The 12,329-nt window shown below is 37.7% G+C and overlaps 1 protein-coding gene across 2 annotated transcripts in view; it reads right to left on the reverse strand.

The window, feature by feature from the left end:
- The window catches only part of evi5b (ecotropic viral integration site 5b), a 58,819-nt gene extending 46,886 nt beyond the window's left edge, over positions 1–11,933 (reverse strand). Inside the window, exon 1 of one of the 2 annotated variants that reach the window (XM_051112150.1) lies at positions 11,786–11,933. In XM_051112150.1, the coding sequence (XP_050968107.1) occupies positions 11,786–11,788 (3 nt within the window). In that variant the 5' untranslated portion in view covers positions 11,789–11,933. Of the gene's footprint in view, positions 1–10,909; positions 11,174–11,785 lie in introns of those variants that run through there. The other variant, XM_051112151.1, reaches the window with a different exon arrangement.
- Between the last annotated feature and the right edge of the window lie 396 nt (positions 11,934–12,329).

Below are 12,329 nucleotides of genomic sequence, written 5' to 3' on the forward strand. Positions count from 1 at the left end.
CAACGTACACAGTCGGCTCAATACTTTCTAGTATAATATTATTTGAGCTTGTAGCACAGGTAAGACCAGTTTGGAAAAAAAAAATAAATAAATAAAAAAAAAAGTATGCCTTCATGCAAACCTAAGTTTTGCATGTTCTGAAAATTTAATAACAATAATTAATAACATTAATTACAACTTTTAGTTGTGTAAGAATCAACCTAAGCATAAGCAATAGCTGAGTTAATCTGACAATCCACATGCCTCATCCTCACATTGTGTACCGAACAGAACTGGGCAGTTTGTCTGAGATCTGCATCATTCATTATGCCAGCAGCTGTACCGCTTTCACACAGCTGTTAGCGGTTTCTGTGCATTAGGTGCTGAACACACATGCAAATACAATCTGCCTGGCTTCATAAACTAAAATCAACCTATCAGCACAGTCTTTTATATATCATGCATCACATAAAAAGTAAAAGGATCTAAACGGTCTCACCACACCACAGACTACAATTCTCTCAGCTGTGGTACAAGACTGTTTGAGAGGTGAGTCAGTACTGTAAATAAAGAAAACATCATTTGGGTAAGTCTGACTTAGCCTGTCAAGGGACGTTTTCATACACTGAGAGGACTGTTAGTAACTTCTAGGAAACAGAACAATATCACTTCCTCTGCTCTGACCTTCTAAATGATTCATGCAGAGGTGCTGGGCTGTATTTGCTGAACAAGCCAAAAAAAAAAAAAAAAAAAGATGAAAATAAGAAGGTCAGGCCTCATGCATTTTCATGTTTTAATGAAATTCCCCAGGTCTCCCTCTTCTAAAAGTGGAACTATTAACTACACTGAGTTATTTTTATAACCCAAATGCTGAGTTCACCCTGCTTGGTCATTTAATTGGGTTGTTTAAATATTTTTACCCAAGTACAGGGTAGTTTTTCTGCACTCTAAAAAAATATATTTTTTAATCTTAATACTGTTTTTTTAATGGGCAGGTTATGGAGTCAATCACAACATCTTTCAGTGAAAAGTGAAACGTCAGGCAGCGGTCTGAGGTTCATATTCCCCCAGCGAACAGCAGCCCATCACTGGCTTAGATTTTGCCAACACACCGGCACAAGAATTAGCGCTATTATGGTGAAAAGTGATTACAGAGAACGGTTGAATACACTTAAATTAACATGCTACTTTTAAATGTTCCACGTTTTTTTTTTTAAATGCTTGTTAAACAAATGTAAATGTATGTACTATTGTAAACAATGCTGTATTCAATCAAATTAATTCTATTTGTCCTATATTTTTGTCCATGGGTGTTCTTGCTTAATAATAAATGTTCATCTTTTGATTATTGCTGTTGCCTCTATAATTCTGTTTGTGATTTTTAATTTCCAGCCCATTTTAAGTCAGCAATATAATCATTTTTAAAAAATAGCTGACTTAAAACAACCCAGCAGGTTGGGTAAAAACATTTAACCCAACCAGCTGAGTCAAAATAACCCAGCACGTGTTCTGTCCAATATTTACCCAGCGCTGGGTTGCCAAATAACCCAAGTTGGGTTTTGTACAAAGTACAAAAACATAAACAGATACATAAAAGGCAACGTGGACACGTATGCAATAGCTGTGTGCCATGAATGACAATCAAAAATGAAATCATCTCTCTGAAAAGGTGTTGCAAAAAAACAGATTTTGAAACCTGCGCAGACTTTCACAATCAACATACTGTGTAAGAAAACAACTTTATTCCTAAAGAAATCATGAATTGCAAGTAACGCCTTTTAGAGTGCAACTGAACATAAAAATGCTATATTCATACATATCATTTTAGAACTAGAAATTAGGGAAGAGTGAGTAATTAGTGCAGAACGAGTAGCCAGCTAGTAAAAAAAAAATGCAATTAGAATGTCACAATTGTTTTGTTTTTATTAATTAGATATTTTTTTATTATTATGTTTTATTATGTTATGCTTTAGTTGTGTTTTAGGGTTAAAGGAAATGCAACGTTTGATGTAAAGATGTAAAGAGATGTAAAGTTTGTAAATAATTTTTTTTTTAAATTATTTTAACATTAGTTGTGTCAAGTGCTGTCAAGTACTCAAAAAGTGTACAATCAATTTCACAAAATACACATCCCTATTGAAATTACTGCGATCCTAAATACTGTGGGGCAAATTTCTTGGACACATTAAATCCTGACTCAAGATCCTATTGTGATCTCAGTCTAATCTCCAGCTGACAGTGACATACTATCAATAAAAGCCCCTGACAGCTAGACCTCGGCACATCATGGAAGGAGAACAAGAAAATGATGTGCATGCACTTTCTATCCGCACTGCTGGAGTTTCAAAAGATGGAAAAAAACAGACTACATGGACTTTTGAACATGCTGAAGTCAACACAATGTTTTCCAGCAACCCATTAACCAGCCAGAGGTACAAATGCAGAGTGAGAGCCAGAGAAGAGAGTGTTCATTAAAGACAGCAAGCAAATAACAATAACAGAGTCTGTCATTATGTCAAGCTGGGTAGAAACCTGCAGACATGCATGCTGGCACAGATCCTGTGTTGCACAGGAAAACAGGAAACAGCGGCTAGAAGATGACGGCCCATTTTTGGTGCTACGACCCTGTTCTGACCCTGCTAATGCAGCACACTACACAGAGCGATTCTCTTCAGCTCCACAGAAAACTTTCTGAGTGCAAAATGTATCGATACTGAAAATGTCTGACAAGACGTCTGAACAGACTCAGACACGCTGTCTAGACTGACACGATTATGCATCAAAATTAAAAATTACTGTTATGGTTTCCACTGCAACATTCACTTTTATTTTTTGTAACTTCTCCTTGTAACTTATCACGTCGTCATGATTACTGTCATTATTTACTTCTCCTGATGATATCTTGAAGAATCTTCGAATGGCTCTTTTCCATACAAAAACAAGTCATAAACAACCACATCCGTCAAGTTCCAAAAAGGAAAAAAAAAAAAAGTTGTTGACTTAACTTTGGCACTACATTCAAAGTCATTGTATTAGAAAAAACACTAAGCTGTTATTCACAGATTTTTCCCTCACTGCTAATTTTTTAAACCAAGCGAACAGGAGGCTCCAGCTAAAGCTGTGTGTCCTCCACTGTTTGTTATGGATTCTGCTTCAGCTGTCCAAACAGTCCACAGGAGAGCCAACCTGCTGCCCTAACAACACACATCGATATAGAGAGAGCTTTAAGACAACAACCGACAAACGCGGCATGGGGTTATTTTGGAAAACAGCAGTTTATCATTTTGAACAGCTGTTCACTACAAGGAAAATAATTTCGCCGCAAGGTAAGGGAGATGTTTAGGCATTTCACAGCAGGCAAATTCAATCAATATGTTTGGTTTATGCCCACTAAGAGGTTTTTCAGTGTTTACAAAGCAACCAACAATACAAATTGACACTTATTCACATTAATTCAAGTTCAAACTTATTCAAGTTCTAATGAGGCGGTCTAAATGAAAATAGGATGTGTAATATTTCTGATGACAAAACAATGCTTAAAGGAGAAGTTCACTTCCAGAATGAAAATTTCCTGATAATTTACTCAGCCCCATATCATCCAAGATGTTCATGTCTGTCTGTCTTCAGTTGAAAAGAAATTACGTTTTTTGAGGAAAACATTTCAGGAATTTTTTCCATATAGTGGACTTCAATGGTGGCCAATGGGTTAAAAGTCTATAAGCAGTTTCAATGCAACTTCAAAGGGCTCTACACGATCCCAGCTGAGGAATAAGGGTCTTACGCCTGTTTCACACATACTCCGTCTGCAGTGCGTATGCAGTCCGTGTGCGTTACGTATGCGTGCAGAAGCAGGAAGCGGTCATTGTGCTTTCACACAGGACACGTTTGCAGTGCACTACTGACGCCGGTTCACCTACACATAAATAGCATAATGTTACAGTCATAACGCTAATATATAATTATAGTTGCTGAAGCAAGTGTAAGTACACGTAAACATGGCACTTAAGAAATATTTGAAAACTTACCATTCACACCAGTAGCCGAAGAAACGGTTTCCCATGCCCTTTCCTTCGCAATCAAATCTTTGTACAACGAATTCTGCGGGTCGTACAGAATTCTGTATTTTTCCACCTCCACAATTAGACGAGTGTCGTCCATGTCACCTTGTTTTGAGTAGTTGTAGTTTCGCCACGTGATTGGCTGATGCGATTAAACTCCCTCTCTTCCTCCAACGATATAAAAAGTAATTTTTGTAGGGAAAAAAACATATCTGATCGCATTATGCAAGTTTTGTAGAAGTAATGTGCTCATTTATGTATTTTCCTTTTTTTATTTCTTTATTTCTTTATTGGATTTATTTTTCTAATTTACTGTGTACAAAGTATCACACATTAATTGTGCGTAAATTATGAATTTATTACAATTTAATGCCAATCCATGTTCATTTTGCCCACAAACAATCTGCTGTTCCGGATTCCAACACAGCAAAAATAGACTCTGTGCCGAAACAATCGCTGCACTGCTGCAAACGCACCGCATCTGGAACGCACTGCCGGACAGCAACCGCGTGCAGTGTGAACGCTCTGATCCGTTAACATGGGTGCGGAAAAAAATACGCAACGCATACGCACTGCAGACGGAGTATGTGTGAAACAGGCGTTATCTAGTGAAACTATCTGCCATTTTCTTAAAAAATAAAAACTGATTTTAACTATAAACGCTCGTCTTGCACTAACTCTGCAATGCGCATCTGTGACTCCATGCATTGCGTAATCACATTGGACAAGTCATGTGCAGTTAGTTCTTAATCTGTGTACTTCAGTTTAAAAAAAACATTGTTTTACCTTATCTAAAGGGCGTTTGACTTTCTTTGCACGTTCGCTTTGTAAATACTGGGTCGGTATTTCCTCCAACATCACACGTAAGCAATGCGTGAGGTTGAGCTAGTGCAAGATGAGCATTTGTGGTTAAAAAGTACATAAACTTGTATTTTTCTTAGACAATGACTAATTGTTTTGCTAGATACGACCCTCGTTCCTTGGCTGGGATCATGTAGTGGCCTTTGAAGCTGCACTAAAACTGTAATTTGGACGTTCATTGCGATAAATGCTGAAACGTTTTCCTCAAAAACCTTAATTTCTTTTCAACTGAAGAAAGAAAGGCATAATATCTTGGATGACGTGGGGGTGAGTAAATTATCAGGAAATTTTCATTCAGGAAGTGAACTTCTCCTTTAATGTTCAGTGTACCAATGGATTCCTAAATCTGCCATTCAATAACTGCAACAAGCTTTGTGCTTTGAAAGCAGTTTTCTAAAAGCAGCCCCAGCTTTTCAAATTTTGTTGTGTGGTTTTGACAATCTTTAATGTTAGCCAACTGGAAAAAAAAAAAAAAAAAAAAATGCACTGTTTCATTTTCATTATATTTTTAACTTTTACTATTCACATCACAATCCAATTTTTGCATGCAATGTGTCTGTTTAGACCAATACATTTTAAAAAAATAAATAAAAATAGAGAGGCTTAATGAAAATGCAGTTTGCACTGTTTCAGTCTATTTGTGAGTACCACCAAGTCAGAAGTTTACGTAACAAAAGCAGCTCTGGGCATGTGACCAAAAGCGTGAAACTTATTGGTTAGTTGGTTAGCCAGCATTATTCACAGTGCAATGGAAAACAGAACACATCCCCTTAAAAAAAAAATGGCATGAGACTGTCTACAAATGAAAACGTTATCACACTGAAACCTTCGTGTGAATTAGGTCTTATGTCTGCAACACATAGACAAAAGTAGTTCACCCAAATGTCTAAAATAAATGCATTGACTAAAAACATTTGCCCCTCAAAAAGACAACCTTCACAAATGAAGTATTAAACATTTCTGCTGAACAATTCATGCAAGTCACATTTCTGCTTTTGACTTCCTTTGCTGTCATTTAAATGATTAAGTTACATTTAACCTGGAATCTTCCTTTAAAATGCACTTGCAACAGCAGATGAACACTTCATGTATAGTCGATGACTTCTCACATGGCCCAGATGGTCTGCTCCTATATTATGTAACACTAAAGCACTGATTTACAACCACACTTTAGGGACTTATTGTAATGGAATGTTTTAAGTCTTCAAATCACACAGTTTAATGACGTCCTCCGCACAGGCCTGCAGCGGGAGGCCCGTCTCGCAGGTGGCGTCTTATCTGGTGATCTTCAAGAGCATGCGTAAATCAAGGCTGCAGTTCTAGTTTTCCACATTGTTTGTCAAAAGGGATGACAACAACAAAACGGCAACAATACATCTGAATAATGAACGATGAAAAGGTCTTTGCAAACATTAGACATGACATAACAGCAGTCTCACTGTTAAACAAACCATGGGCCTTTCTTTGTGCGAGACAGACAGGAATATTACCAATAGAACTACACAAACCCTATACTAAGCAGATTTATTTTTATTGCATTATATCTTTCCGCTCTCTTTCACCAGTCAGCACTTTACTGGTAGGGAATTTGCAGGTTTGCTTACGTTAGTGCACTACTGCCTGACTCAGTTGTTTAAAGCTAGGAATTCTCTAAATCATGCAGTCTGAAAAGCCAAGATACTCTTAAAAAGGGAACTCCAATAATGCCTGCCTGCAAAGCAATCACGAGTTCCATTTGCTCAGGTCAAATGAAAGCAAGATGTTTGTCTGAGGCACTTGTGTGAGAAACGAAGGAGAGAAGAACAAGTTTAAGCCAAGCCACAAGAAGGCCATTTAGAAGAAGATCCCCTGCAGGAATGCTCTGTTTAGGTCTTGCTCTATTCATTGTGACAAATTGTATGAAGTGAGATGGAGCATCGTGCCAACCGTGTGAATAAGAACAATGAACGATCCTAATTTCCGATGCTTCGGGGTTATGGCAAAAAATAACATCAAAGCAAAGCAAAACGACTCCTCTACCAGATAACAAGCGTTCCAGAAGGCAAGTAGAAGCAAGTCATTTGGTCGCAAGACTTTGGTTATAATCTCAAGCGACACAGCCAAACTTTACACCCACAAGCCACCACGAAGACATCTGCACTCAAAATCACACCCTTCCCCTTCAAGTCAGCCATCAAGCATTACCATTCCCACAAAAACACAGACAAGCTCTGATTTAGAAGACTGTCAGAAGCATTCAAGATTATCAACCTGACAAATCAAGGAAATCTTATCATATGACTTCCAAAACATACCTCAGGTCATACTACAGTCCACTTCCTGAAGCTGCAGTTCCAGTAAAGTGCTACAACAGCACATAGCAGTGCAGTTCGGTGTGTCCACAGAATAAGAAGGATGGGCTCACGACTAAAGTGGATCAGCAGTGATCAGAGGAGATCAGCTGTAATCACTGCAAAGCCAGATTTAAAGATCCAGTGGCCCACGTTTCACTCAGGGTTCTAGCAACCTTGATGGGGCCAGAGGATGAAGGTGAAATGTAATGGAAGTTTGACTGACAGGTGATCTGACAAATCATAACGCTCAATCTGCCATTTTTGTCCGTCAAACAAACCAGGCAGGAGAGTAGGTTAACGCCGGTGAAATTGAACTTAAAAAAAGCTGTGTATTGACGTCCTTCCACGGTTGAAACCAGATGCCTTCCGATGTTCATTCATGTTTACTTCATGCTATAACTACTATGATCGGTTCACGTGCCATTTGAACAGAGCCGGTGCAATTATATTGTGTCACAACACAATAGAGACACAAAACAATACTTAATGTTTAAATTACATTTTAAAAAAAAAAGACAAAAATTAAAAGCTGAGACTTTGTTTCATACCTAAAGTGACCTGCTCTGTCTTGATTGTTGGTGCAATGTCAGTTTCCACTTTACTCCGCAATGTAATTTTCAATGCGTGAGAACAAGATGTGTGATGTGAGAGCGCCATGGCTTGTCAGGCGTAGAAAAAGTAACTTGGGGGAGGCAGAGTTTTGCGAAGAGTAAATTATCTGAAGTAGAGGAAGGTGCTTTTTTTCCTCCAGTAAGGACTTCCCAGACTAGAAATCATGTCACATTTGAAAATGTAAACACCAAGGATATCACACTTGGACGCTGGATGTTTTCCCAAAGCCATTGATCAACTAATCACACCACTCTGCATGGCCCTTATGTTTACATTTTATTAACAATTGTAACATCTAATATTTAGTCAAAATGGACCTATAATGGTGACATTTAACAGATCTTATTCAGGTTAGATATCATATTGGATAAAAACAAGGCAGGGACAGTCTGTCTGTCGCACACTGTATCCTTGACAGTGTTGGGCAGTAACTAGTTACTATTAACGCACTACAGTGATAAAATTACTTTTAAATTTAAGTAATAATATTAGAATTGCCAACCGAAAAAATGGCTATTTACTAGTTACTTTTTTGTCAATTGCTAATGATTTAAATTTAATTTGAAATTCAAAAATTCAATCCCTATCAATTTTCACAATCGTTGTTGTGCATGTACAATGTGATGTCACCAATGTAGCAAGCTAGCTTGTGGAGAAGCCCACATCATATAGCAACTGGAAATGCAGCCATTATTTTACGTTGTAGGAAGAAAGGATGACAAAAAACATCTACGTCACATGCAAATTAAGTAGTGGTACTAAGACTTTGTCTAGTGCGAATGCCAAAATTTTTGGTCAGTTCTACCTGCTTGAGACCTGTTGCAGATTTTACCATGTTGCTGCTTTATTAAATAAGAGAGGTTGTTTAAAATACTGTGGCTTGTCATCAGTCTTAGCCAGTTCTTCATATATCTGTAACTTTCATGGATTCACAGGCTGCAAAAATTATGCAATTAACCAAACTTTTGGGGGGTGTAATGGTGTAACTAGTAGTGTAAATATTTACTGTTGGCTGGGAGTAATCATATTACTTTTGAATGAGTAACTAGTAATGAGTAATACACTACTTTTTTTGAGCAACAAGCCCAACACTGAGTCTAGACTACATAATTTTCAACTATTAAAACTGTTTTATGAAGTCTGTCTACTAAACATTTTTTTCTGAAAGACGTTTCATTACCTGAAAAATCAGCATGTTGTTAAACAAAAGTACAATGACAATCCATTGAACGCACTTGGTACATTGAACGGTACTTCTGTCCCTCAAAGCCTCATTTTTATTTCTGTAAAAAATTAAATATGGCGCTACCCCAGTACACAACCAGTCATAACAAGAGTACATATTTATGCTATACAAAATGTCTAAAACATTAGATCTAAAATATTGAATCCAGCGAACTGACACGATTCAAGAGTCTGACAAAACTTATTAACCTGATATTACTTTTAAAACAGCTTTAAAGCAACTTTTAAGTAACCGTTTTATATTTGATATTTTCTGTCACAACCATGAAATGTTAAAGTTCATCCAAAAATGAAAATTCTGTCATTAATTACTCCTACCCTACTGTTGTTCGCAACACAAATTAAGATATTTTTGATGAAATCCGAGAACTTTCTGACCCTGCATAGAAGCAACTGAAATGTTTCCAGACCCATAACTATAGCAATTCTGTAGCAAAGCTTAAATATTGTACGCAAAGGAAACAAAAACAACAACTTTATTCAACAATTCTTCTCCTCCAAATCACATATTCCGCCATTATCACGAGTACTATGGCACATGCATTGTGTACATGCAGAGGCACTCTCGATAATGGCAGAAGACGTGATTTGGAGGAGAAGAACTGTTGAATAAACTCATTCATTTTCTTCTCTTGGTGCACAAAAAGTATTCTCATAGCTTTGTAAAAGCACAGTTTGAAACACTGATGACACATGGACTATTTTAACGATGTCCTTACTATGTTTCTGAGCCTGGGAACATTTCAGTTGCATTGCTGTCTATGCAGAAAGCTCTCGGATTGCATCATAAAATATCTTACGTTTTGAAGATGAACAAAATGGGTTTAAAATGACATGAGGGTGCGCAACTAATGACAGAATTTTCATTTACGGGTGAACTATCCCTTTAAATACAGGTATCATGTTTTGTCCTAGTACTCACTGGTAACCTGCTCAACATCTCCAAAACCCATTCAGGCACTAATAATGTAAGAGCCAAGCAAATAATATTAAACCATATTACACCAAGTGGGTGCATGCAATAGAAACCACCCACGATGCATCAGTTCATCAAGATACTTGATGCCTGCTTTGTGCAAACGTATAGAAACATAATGAATTAATGTCTTTGTTGATGTCTATCGCGGCACTCCTCTGGTTTTCCTTGATCAATGCATGCTGAGTCTCACCCCACCCTAGACGAGACGTCTAAACGTGGCACTGTGATCGGTGACAATGTTGTGACCACACGCACGTGCACCTCTGATGACCTGGGACTGTCGTATATGCCCACAAATATGGACCTGTTATTCAAAACTCAAAATGATAACAGAATCCACGGGCATTTAAATATCTGTTGGCAAACAACCTATCGGGTTGCTCATAACATTAGTCGTACAATATGTGCTTGCTTAATTTGGGGGAAATCTCAATGTACAAAATGATTATTTGACAGCATATGGTAGGTTATGTCTATGTTACTTTTATAAAAAATATATTACGCATATGCGCTGACTAGTGTTAGCTGTGTCTTCTTGAGATGTCTGAGACGCTGGCTAAAGGAGTTAGCAGTGGTGGCTAACGGATAGTCCCAAACTCTACTTGTAATTTTGGGACTGTTTTAAGAGTCTTAAAACTGACCATTGTAAAAGCATAGTTTAGTATTTAAACGGTGTTTTAGTAGCTAACACGCAGCTAGACGAACTGAGCCTGTATAACTAAATGGACAACTATATCAACAACCACAACAAACAACGGACGCTGGTCGGCATTCACCTTCCTGCTGCAACAGGCACGGACAAACAGACACATACTAGATTAAAACGGTCTCAAACTGTTTACCTTGAAGTCTTTTTCAATTCCAGGGGTTTTGTCTAAATATTAACTTTCCATGGAGCGAGGTAAAGTTGCATAACCTTGCGCACACACACGCACACTGAGGGTTCAAGCCCGACGTCAGCGGTCAGTTTTCACACCGGGGCAGGATTTCAACAGTCCAGTCCATAGAGAGGCTGAATGTATAAAGCCTGTGTGTGCGCAGACAGCAAGGCAGTTGCCGCAGCTCCTCCAGCAGTCACTCATGCCATCAGAAGACTGGCTTTGCGCCGGACAAAACTGCGCATGCGTACAAATGCGCTGCCTGCATAGCTTATCAGCTCTCTACTACCCTCTGCCGTGAACAGTACATGTAAACACACATGCTAGTACCAACAATTTACCAATATAAAACATTATATATAAAAACGTATCAAATAATTAAACAATTTCACAGTCCACATCTACGTTTTGTTCACTGTGCGTGTTCAGTGACTAAATGTACAGCTATAATATATAAACAAAGGGCAACCACTTCATATGGGAGAACATAACAAACAAAATGTAGTTATTTCATATTCATTAACATAACTAAGCCTATCTATTTGTTCTTCACAATACACGTCCAAGCTAGATAGCTTGACCAACTTAAATAGCTTGACAACAACAAATAAGTGATTTCAAAGCCGTACTTCCTCATTTCTTTGTATGTAAAGCAAGTTTCAAGTCAGTGTTTCACAGATGTAATGTTTCTTAATAATCCCCCAGAGTATTTTATACTATAATTACTATATTCTTTAACTGTTTTAATTTAGGTGCTCCGCTGAGATTGTCCTTGCTCTATCATGTTCTATTAAAAAGGCCCTTGTGAAACGACTAGGCCTGAAAATGGAATAAACTCACCATTAGATGGCTAGGTCATCTGCAAAAGGTAGATTTCTCTTAGAAGTTAGTGAATACATAGACAGTTTGGGTAGACCGGTGGCAGAAGACGTCGCACGGCAACTAACTTTTCTGGTTTTGCATGGCTGTGCTGACGTAAATCTCATTTCTTTCTGATGTAGGACACACCTTTCCCTCTCCAACAATGCATCACTGACGCAGCAATCCAGCCTATTAGAATCGCTTTACGTGGAACCTATTTTAAGACATGAAAAAAGAGAGAATTACTTTCTCCATGTAATGAGGTTAGTGTCTCTTTTGAAGGTGTGTCTATAAAAGTTAAGCTGTCAAATACATTTTTTTCAGCATAAAAAGAAAACACACTAAGGTGAATTCTGTTGAGATTATAAAAGGATAATTGCTCCAGATCTCTGTAATGACCACTGTTTATGTAGTTTCATCACAATGACATTTCCACCACATCTCAAATTGTGTAGGGGTTTTGTAGCATCCTGTGGTGGAAAGGAATAACAGCTGGGGAAATTATATTTAAATAATATTTTTA

This window comes from Labeo rohita, chromosome 6, assembly GCF_022985175.1.
Source record: "Labeo rohita strain BAU-BD-2019 chromosome 6, IGBB_LRoh.1.0, whole genome shotgun sequence".
In the NCBI taxonomy this organism is placed as follows: domain Eukaryota; kingdom Metazoa; phylum Chordata; class Actinopteri; order Cypriniformes; family Cyprinidae; genus Labeo; species Labeo rohita.